The sequence below is a fragment of the Vigna umbellata genome, chromosome 5, assembly GCF_029865625.1.
Source record: "Vigna umbellata cultivar VRB3 chromosome 5, Vumbellata_1.0, whole genome shotgun sequence".
Classification (NCBI taxonomy): domain Eukaryota; kingdom Viridiplantae; phylum Streptophyta; class Magnoliopsida; order Fabales; family Fabaceae; genus Vigna; species Vigna umbellata.
In genome coordinates, this window is record NC_142169.1 from 23404658 (window position 1) to 23423835 (window position 19178).

At 37.3% G+C, this 19178-nt stretch overlaps 1 protein-coding gene across 1 annotated transcript; it reads left to right on the plus strand.

Annotated features, from left to right (window-relative positions):
• Window positions 1-5735: 5735 nt before the first annotated feature.
• LOC124827219 (uncharacterized) lies at window positions 5736-18646 on the plus strand. The gene is made up of 9 exons (XM_047300231.2): window positions 5736-6364; window positions 6680-6820; window positions 8303-8686; window positions 13438-13542; window positions 14921-15061; window positions 16686-16889; window positions 17533-17625; window positions 17736-17847; window positions 18132-18646. The coding sequence occupies exons 1-9, from the start codon at window positions 5888-5890 to the stop codon at window positions 18173-18175; spliced, it is 1701 nt and encodes a 566-aa protein (XP_047156187.1). The 5' UTR covers window positions 5736-5887; the 3' UTR covers window positions 18176-18646.
• Window positions 18647-19178: the final 532 nt, after the last annotated feature.

Genomic DNA, 19178 nt, shown 5'->3' on the forward strand with positions numbered 1-19178 from the left:
GTCCCAGGTTTTGTTCCTTTCAATGGACCTCAACTCTTCAATCATTGCTTCCTTCCACTCCTTCATGTCAATGGCTTGCCTCCAAGTAATAGGCTCTGCATCTACCAGGAATGCAAGATGAGTCAAGTCTCCAAAATCCAATACATCACTGTCTGCAAACACTTGGTGCCCTGACAGTCTCCTTGAGGAAAATCTAGCTCTCTGTGACCTTCTGTTGTTTCCTTCATTGCCTCCAGCCACTTGTTTTTCTTCAGCACGACAGTCTTCTAAAATGCCTTGAACAGAGTCTGGTTCGGCTTTTGTCGTCTTCCAATCAAAGCTGCTTTCTTTGTCCACTATAACATCTCTACTCACAATTATCTGATTCTTCCTCGGATCATACATTCTATATGCACCAGTTGAGTGATACCCGACGAGGATAAGCATCTCACTTCTATCATCCAACTTCTTCCTTCTTTCATCTGATGTATGTTTGTAACATATAGACCCAAAAACACACAGATTCTTAACTGTAGGCTTAACTCTTGACCAAGCTTCTTCTGGGGTGCAGTTAGGCAATGATCTGGTTGGGCTCTTATTCAGTAGATGAACTACTGTAGAAACGGCTTCTCCCCACAAGCAGTGTGGCAACTTCTTTGCTTTAAGCATGCACCTGGTCATGTCAAGTAGCATCTGATTCCTTCTCTCTGCAAGACCGTTGTGTTGGGGTGTGTACGGTGCTACCACTTCATGCACGATACCTTTGTTGGTGCAAAACTCGTTCATTTCAAGTGAGTTGAATTCTCCTCCACCGTCTGTTCTGAAAATCTTAACCTGCAAACCAGATTCCCTCTCCGTCATAGCACAAAATTTTACAAAGCACAAGTATATGTTCTTCTTTTCTTTGATCAAGTAAACCCATATCTTCCTAGTCCACTCATCTACGAAAATCAATAAGTATTTATTACCTCCTATTATCTCCACATCAAATGGGCTGCATACATCTGAGTAGACAACAACAAGTGGTTGTTTTGCTCTCTTGTACATGGTTTGTTTAAACTTTGTTCTGGTCTGGTTCCCAACAGCACATCCTTCACACACTTTGTTAGGAATCTGTATCTCAAGAGCTCCTTTTACAAGGTATTTGCTCTTCAACAACTTCAGACTTCTAAAGTTCAGGTGCCCGAACCGGTAGTGCCACAACCAAGCTTCTTCCCTGGAATCAACAACAATCAAGCATTAAACATCAATGATATTAATATTTACCTTAAATGTTTTGTTCCTGACAAGTGGGGCTCTAAGAACAAGTCGTTGTCTTTCGTCAAATACGTTTATGTGTTTCTGGCGCATAGTCATTGTATAACCTTTTTTGAGAAGCTGCCCCAAACTCAGCAAATTACTCTTCATGTTTGGAACATACAGGACATTATTCATGTAGGCAGGTCGTCCATCTTTACGTTTAATCATGATTCTTCCAGATCCTTCAGCCATGATCACACTATCATCGGCAAATTGCACGCTGCTTTTTATACTCGGATTCATATCTAACAACAAATCTTTCTTCCCAGTCATATGGTTGGAGCAACCTGTGTCTAAGTACCAGCAGGACTCATCTTCTGCATGATTCTTTTCGTCATCTAACGAAACGTGTTCAACCTTGCAACACCTGTCGCATGCAAAATCATCGTTCTTGCACTCGTTACACTTGTTGTCGCATGCAGAATCACCATTCTTACACTCGTTTTCATTATCTTTGATTGTACTCATTAATAACACGTGATCAGAATCAAAATCATTTGCATCTTGCGCAAGATTAGCCTCCTCATTTCCTTAGCCTTTCTTCACATCTTCGTTATGCCAGCATTCGGATGAATAATGTCCAAACTTACTGCATGTATAACATTGTGTGTTTCTTTTATCAATTTTACTTCTTCCTCTCCCTCTTGAGTGTTTTCTGCCTCTCTTGTTGTCCTTCTTGTTTTCACTACATTCGATCGTTTTGATTAGAAACATCCGAGTTTCTGCCTCCGGTTTGACCTCCCCGAGCACGACCTCTACCTCTTCCATTTCCACGTCCTCTGGTTTTGTAATTGCTTCTAGCCTGTAGGGCTTGGTTCGTACCTTGATTCCCTTCTTGCTTTGCATTTCTTCTTTCGATTAATCTTTGTTCATGTGCCTCTAGCGAATTTTGTAATTCCTCCACCTTCATCACTTCAAGATCTTTGCACTCTTCTATCGCAACGACGATATGGTCAAATTGGGATGTCAAGGTTCTGAGAATTTTCTCGACTATTTTCATGTCTTTCACAATTTTGTCGCATGATCTCATCGCGTTTACAACAACTTGAATCCTTCCAATGTAGTCTATTACGGTTTCTTGCTCGCCCATGCACAGAAGTTCGTATTGCCGCTGCAAGGATTGCAAACAAACCTTCTTCACCTTGTCGAAATTACTGTATCCCTCCTGCAAGATGTCCCATACTTCTTTTGACGTAGCTGCTTTCGAAATCTTCTGAAAAATGACAGTCGACACACACTGATGTAGGAGCATCCGGGCCTTGCAATCTAATCGCTTATTTTCTTTGTATTACTTTGTTTCTTCGGAGTCACCCTTCATTGGTTCCTTGAAGCCCTTCTTGATAATCTCGTCAACCTCTTGATAGCCAAAAATGACATCCATTTTGACACACCAATCATCAAACCCTTTACCGTCAAACACAAGAAGGTTACTGTGTATTACGCCGACCATCTTCTTGATCGTCTTGAGTTGATCCACCAGGTTTCGAACCTGAGCTTTTGATACCATTGTTAGCACAACTAGTTTTATGATTATGCAGAGAAGAAAAATGTATTTAGTAGAGAGTGGGAGAGAGGATAAAAGAAGAATACTAGAACTATTATTGAAAGAATCAAAAGTGAAGTATACATGGTGTGCATGAGCACACGGCAACTGACAAACAATTACAAAGTTTACATCAACAATTTCAAGATTTTAAATCAGAAATAATATAATTTTCTTTAATATGAATTGAACTCATGTCAAAGGTTACTTCATGTTAGAACATTATGTTCCATCCTTTTAGTTTGCTTTATTTTTCATTAAATAACAGAAAGCCACTTTTTGAAAGCGAAGAAATTGAAAATGAATATGGCAACCGACACAAGGTTGTGCAATTAATTTCCACGGTTTGGATAAGATTGAACACGTAGTGAAGCTATTTTATTTCATAATGGTAACATGAAATGAAATTGATTTTTGCTCATTATTTCTAAGTTCAGAGTTGCTATCAAAGGACTACAATGACACAATTTCTTTTTCTTCCCTCCATTATTAGTTTTTGACTCCAAAGCCTAGGTTGTAATTTCATAATCCATGTTTGAAAATGGAGATCCTTTATCACCAATGTGTTTCTCAAATTTTTATAACATTCAAAATCTCATTTAAATATATTATCACTTAATAATTTTATTCCACGTATCAATCATTCCTTTATATTAAAACAAATATACCCATTTTAAAAAATAATTAAATTTCCAACTTCATTTCTCTGCCTACCAATCTTCTTTTCTGCTGTCATATTTTGTTTACATGTTCAAATTGTGGTTGGTTAATGGCGTTCTATTGGGTTTGACATATTGGTGAGCACGTACAAAGAGAGATTATAAATCACAGGTGTTTGAAGCACTCCAATATCACTAGATTAAGAAAAGGTAAGAAATTCGAGAGTTTTTGGTTTCAATGAATATAATATCAAAGTTGGTTAGTGCAATTCTTATATATCCTCTAAAACCAAATCCTTTGCTTTCTTTAGTAACAACTTTAGCTATAATCCAAGTCTAAATTCGAAAGAGTACCTTTTCTTTAATCAGATTCCATGAAATTTTTCATCTTTGTGTAGAACTATTTACAAATAGTTAAATAATTTCATAAAACTAATATGTCAACCATAAACTCTAAGTTAATAAATAATTGAAATTTAATAACAAAAACAAGCAACAACAACAATACACTAAAATCTGGCAAGACAAAGGTTATTTTTCTTTGAATTAAATTTCTTTCGACTATTTTTCCTAATTCTAACCATGAAACTCCCAACATAAATTAACTGAAAATGATGCTTTCACATTCGTAAGTTGTGGTTCACTAGCTAAATAAGCATGTAGGTTAACCAAGAATAAGTAATCATGGAAAATAATTATGAAGTTCAAATATTACAAAAAAAAAGAAGTTATAAAGGGGTTAAGTTTTCCAAAGTAAATGGTTCAACCATTAGAAACTATCAATTTAGTGGAACATTCTATCGAATAAAACTAGTGCACTATAATACATTCTATCGAATAAAATTAGTGCACTATAATACATTCTATCGAATAAAATTAGTGCACTGTAATACCTTCTTCCTTAGAAACCATAACTCTACAATTGAAAAAACAAAAATCAAACCAATTCACATAAATCTTGATGGCTCCATCGTGTATGCATGGTGAAAGAAAAATTCTTGACAATAATAAAATAGTTCTCCACCTAATACAATGGCTAGTTGATAAGTTAGAAATAAAGAAAAATGAAAGTCTGCACCCTTTGTCTTTAAGGTCTTCACTAGTTGACCCATCAAGATTCACGAGTCACACAAAAAATTGTGATAAACCAAAACTGACTCACTAGTCCTACACGTTTTTCCTAGGATTTCATAGAAGGAAAGCATGGTTCAAGGTTTAATTATGAATCAACAGCCTTAACTCAATAAAAGAAGTTTTCCATAAGTAAAAGGTTTCCATAAACATCCTGTTAATTAATTAACGTGTCCAAAACAACATATGTTGGCTCTTCACGTGATGGTTGATTCATACCAAGACAATTATTCCAAGTACAAGTATAAGATAACGCCAACCCCAAGTATCCACACTTGGGGTTTTCAAGTGTTAGCCTTTGTTTTCTACTTCAGGATGTTTCAATAGTTAATGTCAAGTACAAGATAACGCCAACCCCAAGTATGCACACTTGAAAACATAAGTTATATTCTAGAGAAAGAAAAAGGTAAAAGCTCTTAAGAAACTAACTAGGTTGAACGAGATTAGTTGTAAGTGTAAGTTTTTCCATTGGAGACAATATCTACTTGCAAAAAAAGTATATTTGAGTGCATTAAATCTTAGTGTTTATAACTTGTATAAATTATAGTTTGCAAACCATAGTTTTATCCAATAGACATGAGATTTTTATTCATCCTATTCAAAACATGGTTTAAGAATCAAAATCATTTTTAAACACGATCAAATCAAGATTTTGTCCAACATGTTATTCATGAGTTAAAATCTGGTTTCTATAATGGAAGCAAACAATTTATTTGAGTCAAATGAAAAAAAAGTATATAGATAAACTACTATTGTTCTAATACCACATGTTTCATTTTTTTTCATTAATTTCATTATGTTACAAAAAAAACAACTATTTTTATATTGTTGTAGATTATACGACTTTTAAATTCCTTAACTTATTCAATAACATTTCTTAAAAGTGTATAATTTCAATAGAGTTTAATCACAAGAAAAGTTATATCACGAACACTTTTCTTCCATAAATTGTTGAACGAGTTATTATTAATGAAAAAAAGCAGTGTGGATAAAATTGAAAACACATCCATTAATGAAAAACACATGTAAGATGGGATGCGTCAAAGTACAATTGCATCAATGCCATTTCAGAGTAAAAGGGCAAAGCTTCTTCAAATGGTAACTGTTGCTGAACCAATAAGAAGGCGCCACGTATCGACACACCATGCGGTGAACCCCACCAGAACGCACCCGCATCTCTCTCTTCTCCCTCTACTTCCTCCCGATTCAAAGATCTGCAACTCTCTCCCTCCCTCTCTTTCCCTCTCTCTCGCATGAATTTTTTCTCTGCGTTGCCATGACGGAACCAACGGAGCCATGCACGTCTTCTTCGTTGGCGAGGGACTCTAGCACCGTGATTCACCCAAGGCGGGAGCCCTTTGAGCACGGCCTCTTGCCAATCCCACGCCTCATCTTCTCCGACCCCGCGCAAACCCTAATTCCGTTGAAGCGGAAGCTTCTAGAGTTATCCTCCAACCATCGAGTAGGCTCGGCGGCCATCTCCGAGGCATTGCAGATCTCCGTTGAGCACGCCAGACTCGTCCTCGATACGCTCGCCTCGATTCTGCCCTCCGACTCCGAACCTCTTGTCGCCGCAAAACTCGGCGAAGCCGATTCCGTCGGCGTCGACGTGCATGATCTGGTACTTTTTCTCTACATTCAATCCTTCAAGAGGCTCCTCCCGCGGACGCACAAGGACTCTGCTGCCGTCGTCGATGTCTGGCCTTCCACTTCCGCTTTCGATGGCTACTTGTCCGCCCTCTCGCCGCTTCAGGTGAATTCTACGTTTTCCTTCGTTTCTTCCCTTTTTTGTGAGGTAATTCGATTTGTTATTCGGCGCTATTAGATACGACGGTACTGTTCCGGACCAATTCGTTGTTTAGTTACCATAATGTAGGGTTAATTTTGTGGTGGTGACTCTCACATTTGAAGCCTTGGATTAGTTTTGTTAGCAGGTGTTCGTTGCTGTTTCGTTCTTTATGATTAATTTCTTTTTGATTACTGTATTAAACTGCTGATAATTTTGTTGAGTTATTCTGTCGTTGATTTGGTACGCAATGTGTTGATTCTGATGTTAAGTGTTTTGCAGCTTGTTCGTAGCAACAGTCGGCGGTTTTTGCCATCTCAGACTGATGAAGAGGCGCATCAATTGTCATATCTGCAAAAACACTTGGCTAACATTCTGTCTCTTCTAGCAGAGCCTGTGGATGGAGAAGGCGAAGAATCTCTGGTTTGTTAATTTGCTGTATTATTGGTTGTTACTGATTTTGAATGCTATTCATTATTTCTGATTTTCTTAATTCAATACTTGGTTTATAACTGCATTGTGTGTTTATTCTCCTTTGTTTTGTTTTTATTTTATTTTCATCTGTGGGATATATTCTTGTAATTGAAATAGTGTTGTTGGCTATTTTCCTTGCAAACCAAAAAAAGAGATATTCTTGAATGCCATGGAAAGTAGTTTTGCATCACTTGTTGTATGCTTGTTCTTGTGACCAGCTGTTGCTTAGCTCCTGTAGAATGATATTATTTATTATTTACTTAATCATATTACTACATTGTTTTCTCATTGCTATTAATTTTGTGTGAACCCTGAACCTGATATTTGGAGCATATGCTCTGAAGACATCAGCTACTAAGAGTTTTGTAGTAGATAAGTAACCTCCCCCCTGTGCCACTATCCTGTATGATTGCAACTAGTTACTCTGTTTTTGTGATGTATTGTGAGCATTGCAATATCCTCATGGAGAGCAGAAAAACCGATTCCGTAGTTTGTCTCACTTTTGTTTGATTTATTAGGCCATGCAGGGTTTCATGTAACATAAGAATATTGTGCAAGTGCCTCTATGCTGGTTGAAATTCTTGCATGCGATCCATACTATTTTTTATGACTCATATAGATACAAATTTATCATTGACTTGTTTTTGTCTTCTAGAGTTGCCAGGGTTGTGATCTTCTAATTGAGTTTTGGTCCACTGAGTCAGGGAAATGCTGACTGACAATTTGTACTAATAATGAGTGAAATTGAATTGGTCTATTCATACACATGTCATGCATCATACAGTATAGAGTTAGCATGATTGTTCAATCTCTACAGACAAAAAATCAACCGTTTTTTTATTTGTTTGTTTTGAGGTGAGGGATAAAAACTGGCAAGCTGGTTGCTGGCCATTTCTTTGTTCTTGTTTGTTATTGGCACAACTTATTTTTTAATTTGTTTAGGATGCCAGCATCTTCTCTTTCTAGTTAATGCAAATCCAACTTATCTTGATTTTAATGCCAGTCCCGTCACTTCTGTGCACTTCTTATTGTATATGCATGTGGCAATGTATATATCCTCGTGTGTTTGGCTGTCATTAGCAATTAGTAATCATAACAATTAAAGGATATGCTAGAGTTAGAGTGACAGCAACATTCAATTTCTTTTGCTTGCCGAGGCATTGATTATCACATGGTTAAATGCTACCACCTTTTAATTAGGACGTGGTAGTTTTAGGAAGTGGTGCATTTCTAAGTTTTTCCCTCCCAAGTATAATTGACTCTGTAGCCTAAGATCATCTAGTTTGTTACTGGATGGAAAGATATAGGAATTTTTGAACCTTTTTTAACTTGTCTTTGATTAAATGTTTCATTACAGCAATTTATTTTTTATTGAATCAAATTTGTGTTTTTTTAGTTTATTATCTTGATATTCTTTTGCTTAATTGATAGGTTTTAACCATGGATAGTTTTGAGCACCTTGGGTTTCTAATTCAGTTTGGTGACAAGGGATCTGAAGGAAATTCTTTCAGTCAATTTTCTCCCTTTTTTGCAAATTCAGACCCTGACATGCCTGCTGTTCCTGTTCCTGCTGCTCAAGTTCATGATTGGCTTCAACAAAACATTGTTGCTGCTTTGGAATATATTTCTGAACGGACTTCTTCTAAGGAAAATGGGCCAGCTTCTCCTTCTGATCACGATGTTGCTATGACTGATGCATCCAGTGCCTCAGTTAATAAGGCCTCAACCAGTACCAGAGGTGCAAGTTTCATTGAAGGGATTTCAAAATCATCATATATGAAGCATGCACCTGACATTAAAGGTTCTAATGTTAAGGTTTGTTTCTAATACATATATTCATATATTTATCTGTTTTTCAAGTATAATGTTACTCACATTTTGGATTATTTTGATATATCATTGAAGCTATTGATCCTAAATAGGTATTTAACCCTTCATATTATGTTTTCATATAGGGGTGCTAATAAGTGTAGTGGGTAAGATGAAGAGAATATTCTGTAGAAGAAATTTAAGATGAAATTACTAAATGATAAAGAGAATATATTAGGGAGAAATTCTGAGTGAAAAAACATTCTCATTTAGTTGGTTTTTATGCTTAATACACACACGAGCTTGCACACTCTCTCTCACACGCTCTTAACAGTTTAATTGGCGATTTTCTAGGCTAAAGTGTTAACAGGTGCAACTTCCTAGATACTTGAGTAAAATAACTAGTGTACTTGAATATGCAATTTCTTGAGCACAAGAATCTACTAATGTCTGCATTTGATGGTATGCCAGTTGTTGGAAGTCCCACATCGACTAGAGATAAGGCCAATTTATAATATATAAGTGAGGTGCAAACCTCACCCTACAAGCCGGTTTTGTGGGGTTGAGTTAGGCTTAAAACCCACTTTCTAATATGGTATCAGAGCAGGTTCTCTGATCTTCTTCTGGTGTCTCTGCTGTCTGCCGGCGGCTAGCCGCCATGGCCGCCGGCAGCCCCTAAAATTTCAGTGGGCAACCCTTCTCTCTTTCTTTTTTCTCTTAAATCTGTGCCACAGTCAGCACCGTGTAGTCAGATCTCTCCACCGTCGCCGCCGCTTCTTTCCGGCCAGTCCGTCGCCGCCTCCGGCCACCGCCGCCGCCGCCGGAGTTCCAGAATCGACCGGCGACCACACCATCGGAATCGTCTCGACCGGGCAACCACCGTGGTATGAAGATCGCGGCGAACGGACCTCTCACGCGCCTTCACGCGCCGCCGCAAGAGTCACCGCTGCCGCCGCTGCCGGCGCGCGTGCCGGCGCGTCGCCGGAGCTTTCCGCCGCCGATCAGCACTGCCGTGATCGCCTCTTCGCCCTCTTTCTGGATCTGTGGTCGTTGCATCAATCGGAGTACTTTGAATTTTTTAGGGTTTCTCCCTCTCCATGGCTGCCCAACTTGATGATCGGAGTCGGTCTCGCCAACCAGACCATCGCCGCTGTCCCCGCGCCGTTTGCTGCTGTCCACGTGCCGTTTCCCGCTGTCCAGGCGCCGTTTCCCGCTGTCCGCGCCGTTTGACCACTGTCCAGCCACTATTGATCGTTGTCCAGGTGCCGTTTCTGCTGTCCGGCGCCGTTTAGTTTGCCGCTGTTCGGCACTGTTTGCCACTTTTCGGTGCTAGAGTTAGCCCGATGTTTGGCCCTGTTTGCCGCTGTTCAGTGCTAGAGTTAGCACTGTTTGCTGCTGTTTGGTGCTAGAGTTAGCACTGTTTGCCGTTGTTCGATGCTAGAGTTTAGCCCGATCTTCTTGTGATACACGGCTGAGTATCACCACTTGGGAGTTGTCCAGCAAAGAATCTTGGACCTCCAACATATCTTGATGTCTTTGTTTCAGCATTGTAGCTTAATATTTTGTTTTGTTTTAGTGGTTCAGCAACTGTGATCTTTCACATTTCCACCTTCACACTAAGGGGGAGTACGTTTCCAAGACACTGCAAGTCACATAAATATGGGTGTAGTCCCTGCAGTTTTGTAGATTTCAGCTACTACTGTTGATCCCGTCACCCATCCATCATTGATGAGGATTTAGTGTAGTCCCTGCAGTTTTGTAGCTCTTAGCTTTCAGCTACTACTGTTGATCCCGTCACTCATCCATCATTGATTGGGAATCGGTCCTTGCAGTTTATCATTGTCCACACGGCTCTCCTTCATCCACTTTTGAAGTTGAAGTTTCACAAGCTGCTGTTAGTCCATCTATGTTTGCCTCACACTCTTGAAGACAAATCATCTAGTTCAACACTGAGTTCATCTATCTCAAGCTTAGTTCATACAATTTGTATGCTCCAGCTTGAGGGGGAGTGTTAGATATATTATATCTTTTATCTTTTAGTTAGTTTGTTATTATTTCTCATTTGTATTTTGGGCTTAGCCCATATTTCTTTTATTATAAATAGAGAACCCTATGTGTGTATTTTACACAAGGGAGATTAATCTAAATATAGTTCTAAGTGGGCATTCTATTCTTCTATTCCACCCGCTATCGGGCCATTATCGGACCACCCAATTTCTACTATCACGCACGAGATGTCTATACCTCGGCGTGAAGGGGGTGTGTTGGAAGTCCCACATCAACTAGAGAGATAAGGTCAATTCTTAGTTTATAAGTGAGGTGCAAACCTCACCTTACAAGCCGGTTTTGTGGGGTTGAGTTAGGCTTAAAACCTACTTTCTAATATGGTATCAGAGCCATGGTTAGAGCCTATCCTAGCGAGTTCTAAGTGGGCATTCTATTCTTCTATTCCACCCGCTATCGGGCCATTATCGGACCACCCAATTTCTACTATCACGCACGAGATGTCTATACCTCGGCGTGAAGGGGGTGTGTTGGAAGTCCCACATCGACTAGAGATAAGGCCAATTTATAATATATAAGTGAGGTGCAAACCTCACCCTACAAGCCGGTTTTGTGGGGTTGAGTTAGGCTTAAAACCCACTTTCTAATACCAGTGATAGACCTTTTGTTCACACAAGCCTCATCAAATAAAACTAAAATTTTCCCCTTAAATAACGTAGTCTAGAGGTCAACCTAGGTATCAATCCAAGGCATCGATTTCAATTGAGTTCATTGAGTAATTTCTTTCTCAACAAAACATGAATTGGGGGATTGAAACAATGAAAAGTAAATGAACAATAGAACGCAAAGTGTGATCTAAAAACTGAGTGAAATGCAAGAAACTGAGTAAGGAAACACAAAGACATAGGTGCATTAATAGAAGTTGTTTAGAAACGTAAACTTGTGACAACCAAGCAAAACTATAAAATAAAATGCAAGTACAAATTAATAGTGCAGTAACGTGAATGAAAATGCAAAACAAGGGACAACGTAAATGTGTAACACTGAATTGAAATGAAACAAATGCAGAGATACATTCTAATCGGTAGAAATAGCTGGAAATGAAATTCCAATTGGTAGAAAATGCTTAGAAATTAAAACCAATTGGTAGAAGTGCGTGGAAATTAAAAAAGCAAAGCCAGAAAAGTATGAACAGTAAAGGAAATGAAAATAAAGCAGAACTGGAAATTGAAAGCTAGTGCACGGACGCATGGAAATGCATAGAAATTAAGGGAATGATAAGAATCGACCATACTCCATTGCAAAGAAAATTTGGAAGTGAGTACCCAGGGAACTCCAATGGTTACAAAACACCAAACCCCAAAAGCAGAGAAAAACAAAAACCAGTGAAGTGTATTCTGCCTCCCTCCCTCCCTCCCTATGGCTGCTCTCTCACCTTCCAAAAGCACCAAATTAACCTAATTTCTTTCTTTTTGGGCCATTCCATGTTCAGCCCACAATAGACGCTTGAGAGAAAGAAAAATACACCCTAGGATATTACAAAATTACCCCTACATACAAGAAAAGTTAAAACAATGCTGGCAGCCAATCCTTGTAAACAAACGTCTATGATTTTCCAACTTAAACTGTATTTAGCTTAGAACTCTAAAAATTATGTTCTTGTACTCAAATTATGTAACTTGAATATCTGAGGTAAATGAGCATTTGTGTAAACATTTTCAAACCAAGGATCTTGGAAGCCTCAGATACTTCTTGGGTATTGAAGTAGCTTAGTCAAAAGGTGTTGTAATCATTCAAGGGAAATATGCTCTTGATAATCCTAAAAGAGACAAAAATGATTGATTGTAGACCAATGGATAGCTCTATGGACCTAAATAAGAAAATAACACAACAAGTAGAGTCTTTCTCTGATCTGAAAAGAGATAGAAGGCTGGTTGGAAACATTATCTTACTATTACTTGACTTTGATCTGTCTTTTGCAGTTGGTGTTGTTAGTTAGTTCATGCAGGCCTTTTCTTTTTACCATTGGAATACTGTTACCCGTATCCTAAGATACCTCAAAAGAGCTCTAGGACAAGGTATGCTATATGAAGATAAAGGAAATACCCAAATCCATGAGTATTGTAATGCTAACTGGGCAGGCTCCCCTATCGACAAATGTTGTACTACAAGATATTGTGTTTTCCTTATAGGAAATATTATTTCTTCTGAATCTGAATATAGGACAATGACGACTATTAGTTGTGAACTTTTATGGGTGAAACAGTTCCTTCAAGAATTTAACTTTTTACAAGTTCCCCCCTAAATTTCATTTGGTTGGGTACTCGCAAAAGATGACAAGAGGATGCTTGCTGTAACCACAACAATGACAGAGGTTGTAAAAGAAGATGGATTTAAAATTGTGGATGGGAGAGATGCTGCTATGCAATCGAGCTATATCACCACTATATCTGTTATTTAAAAAATTTGATTGATATTGGTTGTTATAGCCATATTTGAAAAGAGGGTTTGGTTTTTCATGCTGAGGTAGTTTTTGAGCATCTCTACCAAACTTTTCAAAAATTTAGTTCCTTAAAATAAGACATGCAACCATCTTATGATATGGTATTGTTTGAGTGAATAGATGTTTTTACTGCTTGAATCACCATCTTATGCATCTTAGTTCATGTGTGTTCGGAAATTGAGAGGTCAGTTTAGATTGTTGTTGGTCTCTATATGTAGTATGCTAATAGAAATTCTATTTGATCATTCAGGTTCTAAATTGCCACGAGTCTGCCATATACATCTTAGCACCTTTGAGATATGCTACTGTCTATGGGTGTTCAGATGCAACAATAGTTCTGGGAGCAGTAGGCAAGGTAATACTTAGTAGCTTTGTGTCCTGCTTGTGAAAGGAGCATAATGATTCTGTACATATGTAAGGAATGAACAAGTATGAAATTTGTTTTTGTACCATAGTGCATTGTTGTTAAATGTTGGGCATGATGGCGCAATGGCAGTATGTAGGGGTGGAGAATTGATGTCTCCCATACAAAGGCTATGGCATGGCCATTTTGTTATGGCAGGCCATGGTGCCTGCAATGTCCGTGGTGCCAATTGTGGTTTTTGACAGAAATGAGAAACCTTCACCCAGAAATGGGTTGAACTGGCCGAACTATTTTCATGTTATGACCTATCACCAAAAGTTGTTTGAAACCCTAAAGCAGTAAAATACTTGTTTAGCCATCCAGCAGTGTGTATGGTCACTCCTATGTTGTGTCTTTTGAGTCTATCTTCTTCCATGTGTATTTTATGAAGGCATTGACATCATCTCCTCCTGGCAGCAACCCATATTCTGGTTACCTATCCGTCTCTCCATTATTGGTTTATTTCTGTGTTTCTGTCCCTTTTCTCATCCATTTTCTGGCCAGCTTCTCCAGTGACTTACCTCCTTTTGGTTCAATTGATTCTATCTCCGTCTTTTTAGTTCTGTCTGCTTTTTTCTTTGGCTCTAGTGCTCCACCTTACTGCATTCTGCCCCCTTGTAGTCTAGTTCTCTCATGCTCATTTATTTTTATTATTTTGTTGTTACATGAACCTGAGTTCTTTTACTTTTGAGTGAACTATTGAATCTTGTGACGTTGTCTTCAAAGTTTATTGAATATGCTATTTTTAGTTTATTGTTTTTTTATCATAAGTTTTTTCTTTCTTCTTTCTAGTTAGAGTCTGCACTTTATGTTACTATGTGTTTTGTGCGTGTTATAAGCCTCACACCTCTGCCATAGGCCACAATGCCATCTGCCATACTTTTATGGTGGATTTGTGGTATATGCTCTATGAGTATGAGTTATTTTCCTTCAGCTTCTTCAGAATCTTATTTGTAACACATGCATAAGCTAATGTTACCTGTGGAGGAGCTGGTTTCATTTTTCTTTCTTTTTCTCCCATGGAAGTGTTTATGGAGAATCGGACGAGCCATAATTGTCATCATTTAATATAACACCTTTCAACAAGGTACTTTTAGGTGGCAATTTTATTTTTATTTATACTGATTTATCCTTCTGGATTCACTTTACTGCATTTTACTACTTTCAAAGATACAATTGAACTATTTACTCATCATTTTTAATTCTTTTGGTACGACTTGGTAATGGGAGGAGAGGCGTTTTACTGATTTTCTGCCTACTAGTAGAATAGCTGACGCTTAATTTGCAGAAAAGAAGTTGATCTCTCTGGGTTCGTATTTTTGTTTGCCAGGCTGTCAGAGTGGAACATTGTGAAAGAGTTCATGTAATCGTAGCAGCAAAACACATTTGTATTGCTAATTGTCGGGAATGTGTTTTCTTTTTGGGAGTGAACCAGCAACCTCTTATTGTTGGTGATAACCATAAACTGCAGGTGAGCTTCTTCATTTACCGTTGCATTTTTAGTGAAGTTGGTACTCTGACCTTCCAGATTGGCTTCTGCATGAAAATGAACCTATAGATTTTGATTCTATGTAATGGCATCATGAAGTGATTCCACTGAAAAATTAAAAAGATTGAATTGTGATGTTCTTTGTGGCTTAATTGGTATAATTTTGCACAATATAGGTTGGTACCTACAGAACATGGTACTCTTCGTTGAGATGTAGTGTTCGACATGTCTCTGACAGTATACAACACATATTTGGCACTCCTCACTAGCTGCCTACTTATTTTCTTTTGAAAATTAGCTCAAATACTTGTTCCGTGCCAACACCTCAATACACTTGGAGTCTAAGTTCAACACTTCAGGGACAGTATGAAAAATGTTCAATATTTTAAACAACTTGACAAGTCAGTTGAAAATATTTAAAATATTAAAAAATAATGCGTCTCATTTTTTTTGGAAGGTCATTATTTGATTGTAATAAAAAGAAACGTAAAACATTGCAAGTTCTTTTGAGATGAGTACACTTGTGTTGAATGATATAATTCTTGTTTAAGATAGAGAAAATGCTTTTTGACTGTGCCTCAATAAATATCTTATATGAAAAAAGAGAATGAAAATGAATATACTAATCTTAATTATTAATTTAAATAATTTGTTTTATACTTTTTCTCCTGATATTTAATTTCATTCGAGTCTTCTCTCTATATACATATACAAACAGAGAGATAGATAGAGAGAAATTGTAACTGAAAGCTCTTTGATTATTTTTGTATCGCTGCTTATGTAGTTTACCTTTACAGGGTTAGTGTCAAGCGGCAATATCTTGGTATTTTTAATCATTGGGGTGTCATCTAGCCTTCTTTGTTACTAATTTTTTTTCCTCAAATGTGCAGAGAAAGGAGTTAATGAAATCACTGCAAAATATTGGGCGGCTATTTATGAAATTACTATCAGCCTAGTACTTTTGAATCGTGACACTGATACATGAGTGGATAGAAAGTTCCTCTAGCTATTAAAGTGTGTGACTGATCCACGAGTGGATAAAATAGTTAGACTGTAAATAGGTTTACTTTGAGCTTGTTTAGGGGTCGTACTTTGTTGCTTTACTGGTATTATTTGCAATTTTTAATTCTAATGTGTTGATTATTAATTTTTAAAACGCAGCACATTCATAGTTATAAAGTCTAGTTGAGAAAGAAACAAAAAAGTTAGCCCAATAGCCATGAGAAAGCTAAGTGATGAAATGGACAAACCCTTAAATTCTAGATCAGTATATTTGGTGGTTGGCAAGAACAAGCCTTTTTAGTTTGTCTTCAAAATCTAATAACAGACTACTCAATTATTCTTTTAGATGACTACAAATATAGTATTTGTTTAATTAGAAAAACAATATGATCTCTAAGTAACATCTTACTGAAGTCGTTTAATTAGAAAAACAATATGGTCTCTAAGTAACATCTTACTGAAGTCGTTTTTCTGACTACATTTATGCTTCTAGTGACACTACAAGCTTTTTTGTTCTTACTATTTATGCATATTTTTCTTTTTAATTCTCACTTTTCTCTGCTGAATTCCTTGTTTGAAATCTTCTTCCTTATAATGTTAACAGGTGGCTCCCTATAATACTTTTTATTCCCAATTGGAGGAGCATATGGACGAAGTTGGAATTGTGCCCACAGTTAACCGATGGGATGAGCCTCTAGCATTGGGCATGGTTGATCCGCATGATTCATTGTCTCATCCAGCTGGTGTCTCTGATGTTCAAGCTGAGTCTGCTATGCGGGTGGACCCAGATCAGTTCACTTATTTTGTGGTATGCGTGTTTCTTTATTACTGACTTGTATGGCAAGTGTAGACTTTTTTGTGTGGGTGATCTTTTAATGGAAATTCATATGTTTGCCATTAGATAATATATCGTCCAGGGTATTAAGTAGTGCGAGGGGCCCCTACCTGCTACAGTGGCTGCTGTAGTGCGGCCAATAGTGTCTTAACAACAGCCATAGCAAGCACTATAGCGAAACTTTGTGTTGATTCCAAAAGAATTCCTCTGATGGAAGACATTGGGTTATTTTGGGATTTTAATATCCAAAATTGAAATATAGAGATGTATTAATAGCGTTAATGATAAAAGACTTGATAATAATTGATAATCTTTAGCTAGGAAACATTTATTTGAATTTGTATGTTTTGTTTAAGAGTTAAGGCACCTGTGGCATTTTATTTTTAATTATGAACCTTATAAATTTTGAGTAATTTTTATCATTAGTAAATTAATTCAAAATAGCGGCTGCTCTTCTATACTCTATCCCGCTTTAATGTTTATGGAAACGGCTGCTATTTGGAAACATTGATATTGTGTGTATGATTTGTAAATTCAGGTATGAGCAGTGTTCAAGGTGCATTTCTTTATCTTTATTTAGTCGTGATTTTATTCTTTCCGCATTGTTGTCATGCAGATTCCCAACTGGTTTGGAGGAGAGTCCACTGGGGCTACAAAAGGCAACCCATTCACGTTACCAGATGCTTATATGGCATCTCAGAATAAAAATGTATGCATGCTGTTAATTGATAAGTATACGAACAATTGGACTTCCAATCAAGTGTTTTCTTTTTACGGATGTGAAATGTGTTTAATTCTGAATGAATTTTATCTTTGCAGCAAAAAAATTTAGAGGAGATAAGGCAGCTCTTACGAGAAGCACCTTTAGAAGAAAGTCGCAAACGAGAATTGTCATCTGCTCTCCATGTCTACTTCAGGGACTGGTTATATGGTAACTATCAGTTTTTTCCTTTTAGGCCCAATGTAAGTGGGCTTTTCCTACATGTACTTGAAGGAGAAAATAAAATGAATGTAGAAAGTAAGGTGAATCAAACCTTTCCCGTGAGTTAAAATCTGCTTTAAGAAAGAATCAAACTTCTGAATAGAGGTTTCAGTCACAAGACAACTGATGAACAATATATTATACAAGAAGTCTGGTACAGAGCTGGTTGTTCTAATTATTTTCTAGAGGAGGCTAAGCGGATCATGGTAATAACTTTTTCTCTTTTGTTGTAGCTTCCGGAAACATTCGTCAGCTTTATTTTCTACAAGGCGATTAATCTTTGTCAGACAATGCAATGGCACAGTTAATGGTACAGGAACGAGGTTTCTGGTTTCCTTTTTGCACTTCCTCTTCTATTCCCCTTGCCAATTCTATTGGCGGCATAGGTAGCTGAGTTCAGACGAGGTGAATTAGAGTGACGCCTATTTATGCCGTGGCATCAGCGGTGCGTAGAATCGATGAAAAATACAGTTGCTAATCTCATTGTAATATTTTTTTGGTTGTGAAAATAATTTACTGTAATATTTTGTTAGCCTAAATTAATGGCGCGTTTCCGAAAATTCCAGCGGCGAACATCTAGTGTACTATCAATCTCCCAACTTCGATTTTGGTTTACTTGGGAATACTGTTGGGTTCCATCGCTTTACGAATTCACTTCGTATATTAACGTGGCTTGTTTACAAGTCATTGGGTGTAGCTTCTATTTAAAAGAAAAAATGAGTCGAAGTACTTGAGTCGTTTTCTTACAGTGGATACTGCTATGAAAGATGTAAATGGTCGGTAGGATTAGGTGATATTGTCTGGCAGCTTTGCTGACGTTGGTTGTTGTAGTTGAGTGGTTTCTCGCAATTATGTTGTCATACTTGATATCCTAATAACGGCTAGCTTGATCGAGAAATGTTCCTTAACCGTGCAACTATGTCCAATTTGGTTTTCTTAAAAAAAGGGCGTGTACGTCAAAAGAGCTTTCGTTATTGAGAAACATATATTTAAAAATGTAATGAATATAATATAATTCATTAGCTGTTTACTTGTTCAATTACCCTTATATTAAAAAATTGGATAATGATACTTTGACAACATTTTAACATCATTTATGTGTTATTCTGTGATTAATCCATGTTGGTATTTATGATTATAATTATTGATTGTGGAGTAATTTTGGATCAATCACAGAATGTGTAGATGATATTAAAATGTTGTTAAAAAAATATTGTCAAAGTATCATTATCCAAAAAAATTATTTGTTTTAAACTTTGAGTAACTAAAATAATTTGATG